Raw genomic sequence first — 18,779 nt, 5'->3', positions numbered from 1 at the left:
TGTAGAAGTTTTACATATTATCAGGGTAAATGAAATAATGGTATAACATGTTGATGTTCAGAAGAATTCTACAAGGCGAACCAAGAGAGAATTCACAGGAAGTAAGGTGACATGTCAGTAGTTGCTTTAGATTGATGACAGGAAAGCGCTGTATTTATAATAACAGTATTTGACATTGTGAATTGGTTTTGAATACTAGACATAATTGCCAAGAAACCTTTCATAGCAAAATCCTAAAACTACATTTCAACTCTGACCTGCTTTTTCCATTTATTCTAGTGTCAGTTTTACTTTAGCTAAAATTAATAAAAACATAATACTATGTAAAAGTACAAAATCATTTCTTAATTTGATTATTTGATGTACTGCACTTCTGTTACCATTCTAATTAAGAATTTAATTTTTCTATAATATTTTCCTTTTACACATACAGCATCTTTACCATTTCAAATTCAAAAATAGCTTATGACGTAGTCTCTGAGTTCCACTATGTAAACATAACTTTAAGAATTTTACTTCAGGTCATGAGAGAAGGAGGAGAATGAAGAAAAGTTGATAAATCTATTCAACCTTTCTACTCTAAAGTAGAGTTTAACATAATTTAAAATGACCAAATTGTATGTCATTTTTATTAAATTTATTATAAAAATGGCTTCATTTTTCATCCCTCCTCTATCCATACCCCTTGCAATGGGACTATGCGGCTTCTCTCATCAAATGGTGGAATCTGTTTTCCCACCTCTTGAATCTGGGCTGGGTTTGGGACTTGTTTTACCAATAGAAAGTGGTGGAGATGATGGCATGCCAGTCCTGAGCAAGGGGCTTTGAGAGGCCTTACATGCTTTTGCTTGCTCTTGTTGGATCACTGTCTTCACTTTGAGAACAAGCCCAGTATAACTGTTGGAAGATGAGAGATCATCTGGAGTAGAGACATGTTGTCTCGCAGAGGCCAGCCTAGCCCAGCCACCCTTAGCCAACCTGACAGTTGAGAAGTGATATACAAGAAAACTTAGACAAGATTGGCTGAGAGCAAAGATCCACTGAGCTAAGCCTAGTACCCACTGCCAAACCACAGAATCACAAGCTAAGTAAATGAAAGTTGTTTTAGCCACTAAGTTCTGGGGTGATTTGTTACTCATCCTGAGCTAACTACTATATTCTCTTGCCTTTTGTTTACTTATTTAGAAGGAAAATTAGAAATTAATATCAAACAAATAAAAAATTAAACACGGTAATTATGTCATATCTATTCTCAAAATATCAATATTTTATATTATTTTCCATATTTTGGCTGTTGAGGTCATTAACATTTATTTAGTACCTTTAATTCATCAGGCACTTATTAATTCCTATAGTCATCCTGTGAGGTAGGAATTAACTTTATTTCATAAAAGAGGAGATCATGGTAAAGAAAGCAAGAACTTGTTCGTATTCACACAGCTAGAATAGCAGAGCTGGATTGGAACACAGAACACAGGAATATGTGAATTCATTTATTCCATGATAGGTCATGGTTAGTTCCACAATAAACTGTCAAGTCTAGGCTCTTTTTGGAGTGGTACTCCAGAAATTAGCAATGTATATTCCCTGTTGAATGTCCTAGACACTGCCCAAGAAGGTCCTAAAGAATAGTTTATGTATGTGATATAGACTTGGGCTTTTTCTCATTCAATACCCAATTTTAACTGGCCAAAATCACAGCTACCCTTTCAAATTCTCAAGTTATGTGTGCAATTACCATAATAGCAATTGAATGAGAATTTGACTTAAGTGAAAATATTTTCTACTGTAAAAGGTCCTGATTTATTTGAAGCCATACTTGTTTCTAGTAGCAAATGATTACTATTGATTGTCTGATTGACTATAATCTTATGATATTTAATCTTAAAACCAATATTTTAGTTATTTACTGCCGAGCAACATAATTTATTTGTGGTACCAACACTCAAAAAAATAAAGTCTTATCTTCTAACTTTGGTTGTTATGAGTTTAATATAAAAATTAAATCTATCTGTTAAAAATAAGAATTCTAAAATTCAGTTGACTAGAAACCAATATGAATGAATAAGTGATGAATAGATAAATGAAGACATTTTCTAGACTTTCTATTCCTCCTATCATTTTTTCAAAGCAACCACCAAAGGCAAAATGCTGCATATAAAATTAATGCTAATAAAATCAATACTAAAGCTAAATATATTTTAGGGTTGGTTTAAAAAAATTCAAATTATGTCATCTTAAAATACCTGATGTTGACCATTGATAAATAAAAATGTTTGGATGCATGACTTAATTATAAATAACCCCAGGTAGTTTGGGGATAGTAAAGTATGCCTGTACTTTTCCCTAGGTTATAGTAGGCATTTTCATAATTTTATTCATTTGGATATCACATTTTTATGCATAATTTAAATAAATCAGCTATGAATAATGGTCAGTGAAATGTTTATCCAGTGGATGCTGTGAAGTAAAAATAATTGCAACTGCTATAAATCAGAGTTGTGTATGTAAACATAATTTTCTGATTTAAATACATACATCATATGGCATTTCAGGACCCAGACAACACTCCAGTAACAACAAAACAATAATAATTACAGGTCACTAGAAACTAGTTTTCCAACAACAGTTTTAAGAAATGAGTTCAAGCAAGAACCATATACATTTGCCAGTTTTGTGTTTGTGTTTATTGTTATTAGTTTAACCCAGAGTGAAAGAAAAGATCAGTAACCAAGATGGTTAAAGTGGATAATGCTGATAAGTTTAAACAAGAGTAAGCCAGAACCTGCTCAACTGTGGACACTCACAGCTGCAGAATACGTCAAATGTCGGATGCTGTCCACACCTCCTTGAGCCATATGGTTCATGAAGAAAAACTCAATTGACTGTTTTTATTTTTCACTAAACTTAGGAGATCATCAAGAGACCAGATCATTGTAATTGCCCAGACAGAAGAGTTCCACATTAGCTGAAACATCTTAGATCCTTATAAGAATTAGCTACTAGATATGCCCATGTTAAACATCGCTCTTGAATAAACAAAAAGTGACTGCATTTTAGGTAATAAATCAGAAAAAGTAGCATTTGCCTCTGGATATTTCTCACAATCAAATGATATTTAACAATAGGTTCAGCAGAGTCAATTTTAACTTAGAGAAAATTAGTTGTTAAACCTCAAGTTAGAGCTTGAATGACAACATGAAAAAAATGATCATTTTAAAAGCAAACTAAATTACACAATTTGAAGCAATTACTTAAAAATACTGAATGGTATAACGAAGCAAATATTTGCTTTTCCTTTTCTATTTACTCCTTTTCATGTAACCAGGTAATATTTCTATTTTCACAAGGACATAAAATTAAAAGCTGGACTCAGTGTTTAGGAATGATAACTTCAATGAACCCCAGCTAAATGGCCTTTTTCTTTTCTTTTTTTTTTTTTTTAATTTTATTTTGTCGATATACATTGTAGCTGATTAATGCTCCCCATCACCAAAACCTCCCTCCCTTCTCCCTCCCCCCCTCCCCCCCAACAATATCCTTTCTGTTTGCTTGTTGTATCAACTTCAAATAATTGTGGTTGTTATATCTTCTTCCCTCCCCCCCCCGATTTGTGTGTGTGTGTGTGTATGTGTGTGTGTGAATTTATATATTAATTTTTAGCTCCCTCCAATAAGTGAGAACATGTGGTATTTCTCTTTCTGTGCCTGACTTGTTTCACTTAATATAATTCTCTCAAGGTCCATCCATGTTGTTGCAAATGGCAGTATTTCATTCGTTTTTATAGCTGAGTAGTATTCCATTGTGTAGATGTACCACATTTTCCGTATCCACTCATCTGATGATGGGCATTTGGGCTGGTTCCAACTCTTGGCTATTGTAAAGAGTGCTGCGATGAACATTGGGGAACAGGTATACCTTCGACTTGATGATTTCCATTCCTCTGGGTATATTCCCAACAGTGGGATGGCTGGGTCGTATGGTAGATCTATTTGCAATTGTTTAAGGAACCTCCATACCATTTTCCATAGAGGCTGCACCATTTTGCAGTCCCACCAACAATGTTAAATGGCCTTTTTCTAATGTGATGTTAAGAGCTTAGTTCATGCATTTACATTTGCTTACATAACAAGACTTGAACTAAATCATTGCTAGGATGGCTGATAGTATGGGAATATCTGTTACCTCTAGAGTGGATTCTTTGTTTTGCTCAGTTGTAGCAGCCCACATAACACCAGCAATAATACTGAAGTAACTTAAAAAAAATTCCAAAAGACCACTCCTAAAGAAACAGAGAAGCCAGAATATAGATCTCAAGTGTGGGCAGAGTCCCTCTTCCCTTCTGCCTCATGAGTTATGCTGCTGGAGAGTCCACAGATCCTTGGGTGGTTCACACCTAACTTTGCCAACCATGGATAAGGAAGTGGGATGGGGTCATTCCTATGTATCTAAATGATACACCAGAGCATGGTAAACTTGAAAATAGCTGTCTTCTGTCCTGTCAGCACAAGTAACTAATTTTTGAGAGAACTTACCACCACGTAAAATAACTTTCATTTCAGGACTAACTTGGCTGAATTGTGTTTGCTCAGTAGTATATGAAGCTCTGCCCTATTGTTACAAGTAGCTATAGAGTCAGGAATATACTTTTAGATGAAGTCCTCTATGCTTGCTCAAGTTCCACTAGTTCTCTAGACTAGGAACAGCATGTTCAACTTTTTGAGGAACCACTTAGTCTAGTGAGTTAAGTTGGCTTGAAGGCTAGTGTTCAAGACATAATGAGAAGCAGCAGATTTCTCTAGTCGGTTTCCACTGGATTATAGAAATATCACCTGGAAAACATCACTTAGTATTTTATCTTTTATAATTGATACCATTTTTATTTTTTGACCAGTATTCATGTGTCCTTTGTAGATATGACATCTCTGACCAATAACTTTCTGAATTTATCTTATTTTGTAATTAGTGAATTGTGTCACTCAAAACAGTTACACTTTAAACATAGTAAAGGCCACAATGAGGTAATTAAAGAAGAAAGGTGGGTCTTTTATCATCATATACTCAGCTTTCCACAAAAATATTGAAATTCAAGTTAAACTGATAGACTTTGTTCAGAAAACAAATTATGTTGTAAATCTCAGACTGTTATCACTTCAAAGCGAGTATTTCACTAGAAACAAAAATCAACCATATGACATCAATTATTAATCTTATGAAAAAATACATGTGGTAATGGATGAGAATACATAGCAAATAACACTTTAAAAGCTCAAAAATTTAATATATGGCAAGTAATCAAAGCAGAACTTTTTTTTAACACAAGGGTTATTACATGCATCACATATCATAAATCATGTGAATTGTGATTCTCATTCAAGGTATTGTCTTTTCTGTTTAATGTTTTATTTATTTCTGATATCTTTCAATCATTCTCCATAAATATTTTCACCTTATGGTGAAATTGACAATTTGAATGCAACAGTTAATAGATATGAGGAATTAGAAGGGAAATCTTTGAAGACAAATACAGCGAGCGTTTTGTCTATACCTCGTAGCCTGTGATAATTTCCTTAACACTGAGCAATACCAGCTAGGTATATAAAGTATCAAAATAATCTCTAAGATTTTAGTGTGTTGGTGACTTTAAAGTCACAGAGAATACAACTGTTCTTGCTTATTCTCACTTTTTCCTACAGGTAAAATCCCACTGATAAATCAGTAATATGGGTAAATGAAGCATTTATTCAAAGGCATGGCCTTGCAATGACTGTTATCCTAAAGCAAAATGTTCAAGGAATTTCTAAGAAAAAAGACACACTTTAAAAAAAGTCATCATTTAATGGAATTATCCTCAATTGCATGGTTATTACATGGCTATGCTTTTTTCTTCCTCACAGTTCTGTGAGGAAAAGTAATTATCATGTAGCTTACAACATGTGTAATTTGTCTTATAATCAAAGTGATGCTCATTCTCTCTATAAATACTTATTAAAGAAGCAAATCACTTCTTGATCACTGCCAAGAAAGCTAAATACAGGCAATACTGTCTAATTTGAGATTACCTATTTCCCTTTGTACTCCTCCTCTTGGCTGTTCAATTACATGACGAATGATGTATATAAGAGTTATGAAACAAAGGAATGGCATTTTTTTTTATTTAAAAACAAAACCAGATTATTGAAATGCAGAAGGATTCAAATGATTGTCTGAAGGGAAATTTTAGATGACCAGGTACTTTTATTCTCTGAAATTTAAATAGAAAGCTATAAATTTGTAGCTTAAGTAAATTTGATCACTTAAATATTTTGCAATAACTATCAAACGACTTAGGTAGTTATTTATTAAAATAAAATACTCTCTTACAATGTAAAATTAACCATCCAGGATTTACTTTTGTGAGGAGGTGAGTTGAGATGGCAGCACTTCTGTTAGTGAGCTGCCTTTGCCATCAGCCCCTCAAGAGCCACTGTGCCCCCTATCCAGCCCGCTCTGGGCCCTGGGAAGGTGATCTTTATGGACTTAATCCACCTTACTGGCTCTCAGCTTGGTTTGGTCAGTGGGAGTCACCAGCAGGAGACCTGAGGGCTGGAGGTATTTATTGCCCTGCATCCCCCTTTATGTGCTTATCTTGGGTTGATAGTTTTCCTCAGCTCCTATCTGCAGTATTCTCCACAGTTTTCTGTGCCTCTGGGTTTGGTAATCATGTGGGGTTTGAGGAGTCCACTGTCACCTGACCTGCGATACTGCACAATCCTTGTAGTTTTCTTATACCTTGCTCAGACCTTTATTGAACTCTTTGAAATTATTCTAATTTTAGGCGATCTCTTTTCTGTGGGACCTTGATTGTTATAGTTAGTTCTAATTTATTCCTTCAGGAAAATATTTCACTGATAAACCACACATACATATAAACAAAGCATTAAAGACTTGGATACTTTGTGAATCATGATGTCAACATAAAAATATAATGCTTAATAAATGTTTGAATCATTTAAATATCAATAAATACATTTAACTAGGAGTGTCTAACTACCATCCAAATAAATTTAGAGAGATTTCTGACAGTCATCAATAGATTATGTCTATCTTAATTGAAGCAAACATTTTTAGTTATTTCTGTACAATTATTGGATCTCTTATAGAGAATGCACAAAACAAGTTCAATATTCCATTTAAAAATATTTTCAAAAACACTATTTTTGTATATGCATACATAAAGAGAGATATTTACCTTTTCACCAATTTCTCCTTTGCTGCCTTCAAAACCATGCTCTCCCTGGAGAAGAGGAATATAATGTGTATAGTAACAGGAACAATACTCATAGCACATATAATTTTAAAAATAATGATGATAATGTTTCTAACAATAAAAACCAATAATTACAAATAACCATTTCTAATATGTAAACTTTAAACTGATAGTAAGTTACATAAGCTTTAAATATTCCTAAATACTAAAGGAACAATTTTCTAGGGTATAAGCTAGAGCTTCACTACTCCCAAAGCAATTTAATCTTCATAAGCCTGAATTTTCCCATGTATAAAGTAAGTATGATAATAGTACCTTCCTCCCTGATTTGTTCTGAGAATTGAATGCATCAGCACAGCGCCTGGCACAGACTGTTAGACATATTTGTTATTATTACTATTTATCTCTCTAGATCCAATAGAAACAGCCTTCTTAGAAAGCTGACTTCTAGGAAACACTCAGATTTGAACCCTGGAGTTCTGGCTCTGGCTCAGACACCACCATTGGGCTTGTCACTGGCCTGCTCTCTTGCTTCCCAGTGACAGAATGATGACTGGTAGCTGCAGGGCTGCTGGCTCTCAACCACCATGTCTATTTTAAAAGGTGCAAGTCCCCTTTTCTTCAAACAAACCCTCTTTGATCTGACAATCTTATTTTCCCACTTAATTCTGAATGGATATTTGGAGTACTGATGTTCATTGAGTGCCTCTTACGTGGCAGGTGCTCATAACAACATAGTGAGCAAGTGAGTACTGCGGATGGGTTATGTGCATGCCTCCACCCATGCAGAGCCTTGAGCAGAAGAAGCATTTAGCAAGCATTTTCTGAGTGCACAGAGACAAGGAATGAAGTGTTTCTTATCTCTGGCTTCTTCTGTTAATACCTCAACAAAGTGACACTTTGTATAATTAAAATTCATATTAATTATATGAAAAGGAATGCCAGCTTTTTCTGACATATATATTTACATATATAGTTTGTGAGTGTATTATATATGTATATAAACACATACATAATCAAATACACACACACACACACACACACACGATTAAATATTTATTTTTGCCTTATCTACTCTCAAAAAAGTTACCAGGAAAGAAAATAGTTTAGTTTTTTAAGGTGTTTTTGCCACTGAATGTATGGTCTACCTTTTTCCTACTATTTTCCCTAAATTATAGACTTTAACTTGATGTGTTAATTCAAGCTGATGTCGAAGCTGCTAAACGCCTCCAGTCCATCAGCCACCATGTCAGCATGACACAGCCACCACAAACAGCTGCTGGAAAGTCCAAAACTATTTCCCAGCAGATAAATCTGCACATCCCTTGGCTTGCAACTCGACTCGCAGATGCAGCACATGCCGTATCAATGGGTTTTGTCTAGAATTGCTGTGAAGAAATTCAGATGTTGCCATTTCATTGCTGCCAGTTCAATCTTATTATTTTTATCAGGCCAAGTAAAGGAAAATTTTTTTTCCAAAAGCTGTAACTATAAATAAGTGCATATCAAATGATATTTTCAGCTACAGAGAAAAACCTAGAGGCATAGTAACTTCTGAAATCTTGTTGGTAAAAGATGTAAAACTTCTCCAGAGCTTAGAAATGATATGCTTGGCTTTGGCGGGTATCTAATATTGCATCATTAATGCTCTCCCTGTGGTGGGATTATCTGGGTGGTGTCGTGACAGCTGGCCCCACCTGAAGTGGCTCCCCATCCCTCCAGGAAACTGGAATAGACCTGTCTCTGTGTTTCCAGTAATGTTGGTCACATAATCATGCTCCTTCCCAGAAGGACAAAGCAGCCCTTGGACAGTAAAGACATACAAAGGACGTTCACCTTGGTGAAGAGAAAGATAACTAGGCACAGAGAGAAGCAGCCTAGCCAATGCAAAAACTCCTTATTATTATGAATTTGTCATTCTGAAAGAAATACATTTTCTGAGATTAGTTGTTGATAGTGTCTTTTTAATGTTAAATATTTTATGTCATTGAAACCATTATGTTTACCTCAATCTGGGATATACAACAAGAAAGATAAGCAGGAAGTAACCATATCCAGTCAAAGGCACTAAAAATTGTTCTGTTCTACTTTTTAGACTCTGACGAACAACAGCAAAAGCATTTCCAGAACAGCTCTCCCACGGCTCCAGAAAGCACTGTTGTCCAGTCCTTTGGAGAAGCATGTTGCCAACCCTCTCTGATAAAATGCTCTTCTAGAGTGCTCCCTTTAAGAGAGGACTGCTCCTATGGGTCCTCTTGGGAAGACCAGCCAGTAGCTTTCTAAGAGTCTTTGAGGGAATTCAGTTTTATCACACTCATTTTCTAAGTCTTTATTATGTGCAAATTCAATTTTTGAGATGTTAATTAAAATTCTTAACTCATACGAAACATTCAAAAACTCTTTACCTTTTGGCCAGGTAAGCCTGGAGCACCCTGTAAACCATTTTCACCCTAAAAGAAGTACACAGAATACATTTTGTTAGCCATGAAAACAAGGGAACAGACAGTTTGTGCAGTCTTTAACAACTAGCTCTAGTATGTGGGGAAAGGTCACCGAATACTGAATATCTACGATGCGTAGGTGCTTTCCATCTATCCCTCTTCTCACAACTCCAGGGTTATCACATCAGTTTTTAAAATAAGAAAATGGAAGCTCTAAGAGGTTCAATAACATGCTCAAGTCACTCAACTACTAATGGCATTAGCTGAAATTTGAATCAAGGTCTCACTGACTTGACAGCCTATGTTTTTCCACATCTATTTAGTATCCCTTATTTCACTTTCTTTCTTTCAAACCTCTGGGCATAATATTAAAATCTGACACACTGCTTTCTATGGTCCAGGCACTGTTCTCACAACAAACCTATAAGGTAGATACTATTACCATGATCATTGTACAAACGATTACACAATAAATAGGTGGTAAAACCGGAATTCAAACACACACTTCAGATCTGTGCACCTAGCTGTCTCCCTACACTGTCTCTGGGAAAAGATGTAATTATGACTTATAAGTGACTTCTTGCATAAAATATGAATTTTACACATATTTATCATAGACAAATATATACAAGTATGTTTACTTTCTTACCCATATCTGCCGATTGCCTTCAGATCAATTTTGAGGACATACCAAATGCCATTTTACTTGAAACAATTACTTGGAGGAATTTTTAGTTCTTTCCATTCATGCGGTTCCTGTCTTGGGTTTAAAAGTATTTTCAGCAGATGCCTATCAGTTTCCATTACTGGAATTCACGGGTCATCTCTTTGACAGGTCATCTCTTTGACAGGTCTGGTTTGTAAACACCACACCAGCTAGAATGAAATACTCCTGGGAGGATGTGTATGTTCTTAATGGAGCCTTAGGAATTTAGCTACTTATAGGAATTTACTTTGGCTCCTGAGTTCCCAGGTTCAGACATCTCTAAATAAACTAACAATTCTATTTCCCTGCTTTATTTCTAGCAAATAGCCATACTTAATTTATAACAGTTTTTAAGAATTTCCTACAATGCAGTTAGATATAATTTCTTAGAAGCAAATAGCCATACTTAATTTATAACAGTTTTTAAGAATTTCCTACAATGCAGTTAGATATAATTTCTTAGAAATCTTTAAACAGAATCCAAATACATGAAGAAAAAAATCATATCTTCAAACTTTAAAACACCAGTAATATATTCTGTCTACTAATGAGATCTTCATTATTTCATTACTTAAAACATTCTGTAAAGTTTTAGTGGCTCTTATCAGAGGTGTACTGCTATATTCATGCACACATATTATTTTAAAGACTGTTTTTCTTTGATTAGATTAAATTATCCAAGTATTCTACAGTATAACTCCTGTCATCACAGTATATGCTAAACCCTAAAGGCAAAACATTTTTGCTAAGTGTAATTAAGAGCTAAAGCATCAATAAAATACTGTACTTATTTATGCAATAAAATGTATTTATACAATAGAATAAAATAATACAATAATGTACTTATATAATAAATACATTTCTATTATTAAAAATTGCTACAGTTCTAGACCTCAGGCATTATGCAAGTCTATTACAAACTTCAAATTTCATTTGATAAAGTGACAGTAAAAGCACATTAAATAGTTGACGCCAGGGAACATTCTATGGAAATAGAGCTTGTTACTCATCACAGAAATATGTCCACTTGTCCATAAGGAGCAGATTATTTTCATCAGTTGACCCAATATAATGTTTTATATCACATTACAAGTTACACATGATAACAAGATATGGCATGTAATCCAGTACAGTACACTGAAATGGTATACACTGCCAAAATTACGTTTTTGGAAAAAAAGGAAGTGACAGTACCTTCCCTTCTTCTTTGCTCACAGCCCACTGTTATGTACCATGTGCTCTGAGTTCTGGCACTCAAAGTCCTATCTCTGCCATATGTCAGGTTTGGGTCACACCCAGATACACACTGTTAATTAGGTAAGAGAAGTCTCCAAAGCTGTGATATTGAGAATGTGTCTTTAATGGACACTGGTTTATGATTATTGTAATTAAAATATTGTGTTTTCCTATGGCCAGTGGTAATTGGTCTCTGCTCTCTCCTGACTGGGAATTTGTTTTGTAAACACAACTCTAGACTCCAAGATAACCCAATAGACATCAGTGATTATCTCACAGGAAATGAGTCAGCCTCACAAGACACATCAACATGTGGAAGTTTTTGAAATATTGTTGACAGTTCTGAAGCTTAAGTTTGTAACTTTGGTATTCATAAATCTATTTATTTTCTTCTCACTCTTTTCTTGAAGGTACAAGACATGCCCTACTTAGAAACATATAATCATTTAAAATAATTTGTCATTGTTTTGTTTTTGTCTATATCTCAAAAAAGGAGAGATTTACTAATTAGTCTAATAATTAAAGAAGAAAATAGTCCTAAGGAGCAAAATTTTAAGAAATTAATGGGTAATAATATTTTTGTCAGAACTTTATCTAAAACCTTATTTATGTCAACAGAATGAGCTTTCCTTTATGCTCATTCTGAAGCCCAAGTTCAAAGCTCTAGGTGCTGCAGGCAGTTGGGGTCAAATTTAATTCTATTTTTAAAATAAATACCTGCCTGAAATTACTGGAAGGGTATGCATTCATTGCTTTTTCTGAACTCCTGCTGTCTCCCCTTCCTCCCAATTTCAGTCCAAGGAAGAAATGTTTCTCCTTTGGCTTACAATCAATATTTTAGTTAAAATATTAAAAGAAAATTATAATATTAAAAGAAAATTACAGTCAATGATTTCCTTAGCAACCATAATTTTCAAAACTTCTTTCTGAGGCACATACTTTCTATTATAGGTTTTTCTATAAAAGAACTTATGTCTCTTTCCAGTTACAAATTCAAACCACAGAAAGACAAATGAATAAGCATGTGTAATATAAAGCAGGGCAGGGTCTATTGTTGCTGCTGATAGTATTGCTGCCTATGTTATTGCTATAATACATAGCATGTCTTCAACCCCACAGAACAACCAAAAACACCCCTTCCAGAATTCAAAATAACCTCTTTGAGAAGCTTTTGGGAAAACACTTAGGTGAGGTTTATGTCCAGTTAGTGGCCTTCTGAAAAACTGGTCAAAGAATTTCATTTTACACCCCTTTTTCACTGCAGCAATAAATATAGATAGGCATAAAATAGGAATTATTAGTTTTCCTGATTTTTTTGACATTGGAATCAATGTCTTTCTTATTATACAGGAAATACGGGTTATCTGAAGGACATTTGGTAAGGAATCAGATTTCCTAGGGCTATCGTTTGCAAACTTAGTACCAATGAGACCAAGCAAATAAAACTAGAATAAGAAAGCAAACAAAAAATTTGCAAATAATAGAATTAGGCCCACAAAGTAGAAAGTTATATACTATGTTGGGGTGACTATTTCTTTGAAGAGTTAGGCATTCAGCCTTTGATTCAAAAGTCTGATATCCTGTTATAACATTATTTCTATATTAAAGAATAAAATTTAATGTATCATTTCACTTGGGCACATTTTCCAGGAACATAACCTTTTGTATGAATTTAGTGTATCCTTGGAAATATGTAAGTATTTTTCCACTAACTAATTCATACTCATTAAAACAAAATTAAATCGAATGCTGAATGAAATAGCTGGAAGAAATATCTGAGGTGAAATGTCAGAATTACAGCACAAAAACCAATATACCATGCAGTGAAAAGTAAATCTGATTTTGATTTTATTTATCATTTAATGCAACCTATACATTTCTGACTAGAATCCTGCTTTATTCATCCATAATCTTCAGAAATTGATTTTTATATTGTTCTCAAATTGTTGGCAATTAAATATTTCAGGAAATAAAAAATACACCTCCTATTTTTTTCACATATCTTATCCAACCTGAGTCCTTTTATTCCAAGAATTTTTTTCCTACTATATTTTGGGACTTCATTCTAAGAAATAAATTGTCAGGTTAAAAAAAAAATGTAATGCATAGGGTTTAAAATTGCAAACTCTTTGAGTTCTTTACATTTGTTGGATCCTTAATACAGCTAACACACAGGGATATATTATCACATTAATGTTAATGATAAGGCCAATTCAAAACATTCTTAATAATAAAATGAATGAGACCCTATTATTATTTTTTCTCATGGGTCATCTCAAGGAAATGAAAACCAGCCACCAAAGGTAAAATGTAAGCAATACATGTCTTAATCATAGTAGTGTAAGTATTGCTAGTTAGTAGCAGCTAAACTCAACATTTACTCTCTCAAAATCTACTATCTTGAGTGTATATGTATGTGTGTGCACACAAGTATATGCAAATGCACACACCTAGAAAACAAGCAGGATGGGCATTCCTAAATGTAAGGACAAGTATAACTTCATACATTTATATTCACCATCTCTACCAAAAATCTGATGAGGTTTCAAGATGGCGGCGGCTGCGGCGGCTGGCGCGGAGTAGCTGAGGTGGAAAAGGTGGCCACTGGGCCTCAGGCAGCCGGGAAACTTGTGGACCTTCCTCTGGCCATCTCTTAAGGAAGGACTGCTGCTGCTGACCGGTCGTGGGGGCTCAACGCCACTTTGCCCCCGGCAGGAGAGGCTGCCTCATTTACCGGCAACAGCTTTGAAGTGTGGAGCAGGAAAAGAACTGATTCTTAGCTGCAAAAGCGAGTCTTGAAACAGGGAACACGGCGCCAGGGCTGCTGTGGATGCAGCCAGGATCCCGGAGGCTGGGGCCGCACTGAAGGCGGCCAGCTGCCCTATTCAGGATTCCAGGTTTCAGACCGGCATTAAAGAAGATTCCTGGGAGCGCCCGAGCGGCGCCGCCGCGACTGAACAGCCCGAGGCGGCAGCGCCGAGAACACGGAAGGCAACAAACCAGAGACAGAGCGAGCGCCCGACCTGGCACAGCACTGTGAGTGATCCCTGGCACAGCTCTGTTCGGGGGGTGGTTGCCCACCCGGCTCCCGCCTGCACCACCAGGCCACTCACTGCCCCAGTGCTGCCTCCATTTTCCCAGGTGCGGGCAGCTCCGCCCTGATTGGCCATCACTGAGCCCATTTGCTTGGCCTGGCGCGGGGCTTTCCGGACCCTGCGGGCCGGCCTCCTCTCCCACTCCCTCCGCGGTTCTCTGGCGGGGCTGGGGGTGTGGGGCGTCCCGACCAGTGTTGGGAGGGATAGGAAATACGGGCGGGCCGACTGTCACTCCACCACACCCTGGACTCCGGCCCGGTAAACTTCCTGTTACTGGGAGGCAGATACCATCTCTGCGACCACCAGTTTGGAAAAAAGCCTAACGAATTTCTGGTTGGGAATAGTGTGGTAGGAGAGTTCCCAGGTCCGCTAGAACCTGCCGGAGAGCAGGCTGCAGGCGGGCACTAGACTCGGTTCATACCGGGGGGATACAAAGGTGAACAAGACCCGAGAAAGATCTACACAGTGCTACAAAGGCACCCAGAGAGACCGGTCGTCTGTGCCTAGCAGAAACCTGGTAGACTTCCTGGGCGAGGTGGTGCTGAGCAGGGTCTTGAAGGCCCAGCTGATAGACGACGGGTGCAGAAGACACACCCCAGCCCAGCACAGTGTGCACAGAGGGGGGAGACGTGCGGCCAGGGAGGCGGAGACTCGACAGAAACCACACACCCGGTGGGGTCGCCACTGCACGATCTAACAGCCTGGGCCAGAGCACACGGAACGGGGAGAAGTCCTGTACAGAAAGTGAAAGCTCAACAGAGATCACACACCCTGTGGTGCGTGATCCACCAGCCCAGCAGAGTACAAGCTGACCAGAAAGGTGGATCCCCGGAGAAGCCCAAGACCCGAGGCAACCACACACACAAGACACTAGAGGCCAACTGAGCAGTCACGGCGGGAGCCATACCAAATTGGCAACCACAGCAACATCCTAGTTAGTCATTAGTCTCAAACCGGTGGACTGTGAAACCCCCTGCCACAATGAATAAACACCAAAAAAAAGACACCAGAAATACAAAAAATCAAGAAAGTACACCACCAAAAGTTAATAAATCTCATACTCTAGATCCTATAGAACAAGAAGCCCTTGAAATAACTGACAAGGAATTTCGAGTGATAATTCTAAGGAAACTGAATGAGATACAAGAAAACTCAGCTAGACATCATGATGAAATGAGGAAAAGTATACAGGATCTGAAAGAGGAAATATACAAGGAAATCAATGTCCTGAAAAAAAATGTAGCAGAACTTGCTGAAATGAAGAAGTTATTCAGCGAAATAAAAAACACAACGGAGAGTTTAACCAGCAGGCTTGTCGAAGTTGAAGAGAGAACCTCTGAACTTGAAGATGGGCTGTTTGAAATAACACAAGCAGACAAAAAGAAAGAAAAAAGAATCAAGGACATGGAAGAAAATCTGAGAGAGATATCAGACAACCTCAAGCGCTCAAATATCCGAGTCATGGGTATTCCAGAAGGGGAGGAAAATGGAGATTCCATTGAAAACATATTCAACAAAATAGTGGCAGAAAACTTCCCAGGTATAGGAAAAATCACAGATCTTCAGATCCAGGAAGCTCAACGATCTCCAAACGTATTCAACCCAAAAAGGCCTTCTCCAAGACATGTCATAGTCAAATTGGCAAAACTCAGAGATAAAGAGAGAATCTTAAAAGCTGCAAGAGAGAAGCGTCAAATCACCTATAAGGGAGCCCCAATCAGGTTAACATCAGACTTTTCATCACAAACCCTAAAAGCTAGAAAGGAATGGGATGATATTTTCAAAATACTAAAAGACAAAGATTGCCAGCCAAGAATACTCTACCCTGCAAGGCTATCCTTCCGAAATGAGGGGCAAATAGTATATTTCTCAGACAAACAAAAACTGCGGGAGTTCACTACCACAAGACCACCCTTACAAGAAATCCTCAAGGGAGTACTGGGTTTGGTTCCTGAAAAATAACTACCACTGCCATAAAAACCTAAGAAAAATCTAAACCCGCTAGTACAATAAAAATGGCATTCATGAAGAGAAAACAAGCTAACAAAAACACTATCTACAACCTAAGGAACCAACAAACAAAGAAACCAAACAGTAAATCAGAAAGCAAGGAACAAAAGACACCTAAGACAACCAAACAACCAATAAAATGCTAGGAATAAATCAACACCTTTCAATAACAACTCTTGATGTTAAAGGCTTGAATTCCCCAATTAAAAGACACAGACTGGCTGACTGGATCAAAAAGCAGGACCCAACTATATGCTGCCTACAAGAGACCCACCTCACCCATAAAGATTCACACAGACTAAGAGTGAAAGGATGGAAAAAGATTTACCATGCAAACAGAAAAGAAAAACGAGCTGGAGTGGCTATTCTTATATCTGACAAAATAGACTTTAAACTAAAAACCATAAAAAGAGACAATGAGGGACACTACTTAATGATAAAAGGACTGATCCATCAAGAAGACATAACAATCATAAATATGTACGCACCCAATGTTGGAGCAGCCAGATTTATAAAACAAACTCTATTAGACCTAAAGAAGGAAATAGACACTAATACCATAATAGCAGGGGACCTGAACACTCCACTGTCAATATTAGACAGATCATCTAGGCAAAGAATCAGTAGAGAAACACAAGACCTAAACAAGACTCTAGACCAATTGGAATTGGCAGATATCTACAGAACATTCCACCCAACAACCTCAGAATATTCATTCTTCTCATCAGCACATGGATCATTCTCCAGGATAGATCACATATTAGGTCACAAATCAAGTCTCAATAAATTCAAAAAAATTGGAATTATCCCATGTATCTTCTCAGACCACAATGGATTAAAACTAGAAATTAATAACAAACAAAACTCTGGAAACTATACAAACACATGGAAATTAAACAGCATTCTACTTAATGACATATGGGTCCAAGAAGAAATCAAGCAGGAAATCAAAAAGTTTATTGAAACTAATGAAAACAATGATACATCATACCAAAACCTGTGGGATACTGCAAAAGCAGTATTGAGGGGAAAATTTATTGCATTAAATGCTCACTTCAGAAGAATGGAAAGATGGCAAGTGAACAACCTAACACTTCACCTTAAAGAACTAGAAAAACAAGAGCAATCCAATCCTAAAGTTAGCAGACGGAAAGAAATCATTAAGATCAGAGCAGAACTGAATGAAATTGAAAACCAAAAAACAATTCAAAAGATCAACGAATCAAAAAGTTGGTTTTTTGAAAAGATAAATAAAATTGACAAACCATTAGCATGGCTAACAAAAAAAAGAAGAGAGAAGACTCAAATAACAAAAATTAGAAATGAAAAAGGCGATATTACAACTGATTCATCTGAAATACAAGGAATCATTCGAGATTACTATAAACAACTATACGCCAACAAATTTGAAAATCTGGAGGAAATGGATAAATTTCTGGACACACACAAGCTCCCAAAACTGAACCGTGAAGACGTAGAAAATTTGAACAGACCAATAACAATAAAGGAGATTGAAGCTGTTATCAGAAGGCTCCCAACAAAGAAAAGCCCAGGACCAGATGGATTCACAGCAGAATTTTACCAAACATTCAAAGAGGAATTGACACCGATTCTTTACAAACTATTCCAAAAGATTGAAACGGACGCAAATCTCCCAAACTCATTCTATGAAGCAAACATCATCCTGATACCAAAACCAGGTAAAGATATAACCAAAAAAGAAAACTACAGGCCGATATCCTTGATGAATATAGATGCAAAAATCCTCACTAAAATACTAGCAAACAGAATACAGCAACACATACGAAAAATTATTCGTCACGATCAAGTGGGATTCATCCCAGGGATGCAAGGTTGGTTCAACATACGCAAATCAATAAATGTGATACACCATATTAATAAACTCAAACACAAGGACCATATGATCATCTCTATAGATGCTGAAAAAGCATTTGATAAAGTTCAGCACTCATTCATGACAAAGACCCTCTATAAGTTAGGTATAGAGGGAAAGTATCTCAACATAATTAAAGCCATATATG

At 36.6% G+C, this 18,779-nt stretch overlaps 1 protein-coding gene across 1 annotated transcript in view; it reads right to left on the bottom strand.

The window, feature by feature from the left end:
- The window catches only part of COL19A1 (collagen type XIX alpha 1 chain), a 354,677-nt gene that overhangs the window by 249,455 nt on the left and 86,443 nt on the right, over positions 1–18,779 (bottom strand). Inside the window, exons 9-10 of the mRNA XM_063098322.1 lie at positions 9,655–9,699; positions 7,232–7,276 (exon numbers count right to left, since the gene is read on the bottom strand). Of these exons, the coding sequence (XP_062954392.1) occupies positions 7,232–7,276; positions 9,655–9,699 (90 nt within the window). The remainder of the gene's footprint in view (positions 1–7,231; positions 7,277–9,654; positions 9,700–18,779) is intronic.

Source organism: Cynocephalus volans, chromosome 5, assembly GCF_027409185.1.
Source record: "Cynocephalus volans isolate mCynVol1 chromosome 5, mCynVol1.pri, whole genome shotgun sequence".
Lineage (NCBI taxonomy): Eukaryota > Metazoa > Chordata > Mammalia > Dermoptera > Cynocephalidae > Cynocephalus > Cynocephalus volans.
This window is presented reverse-complemented; position numbering and strand designations above follow the sequence as displayed.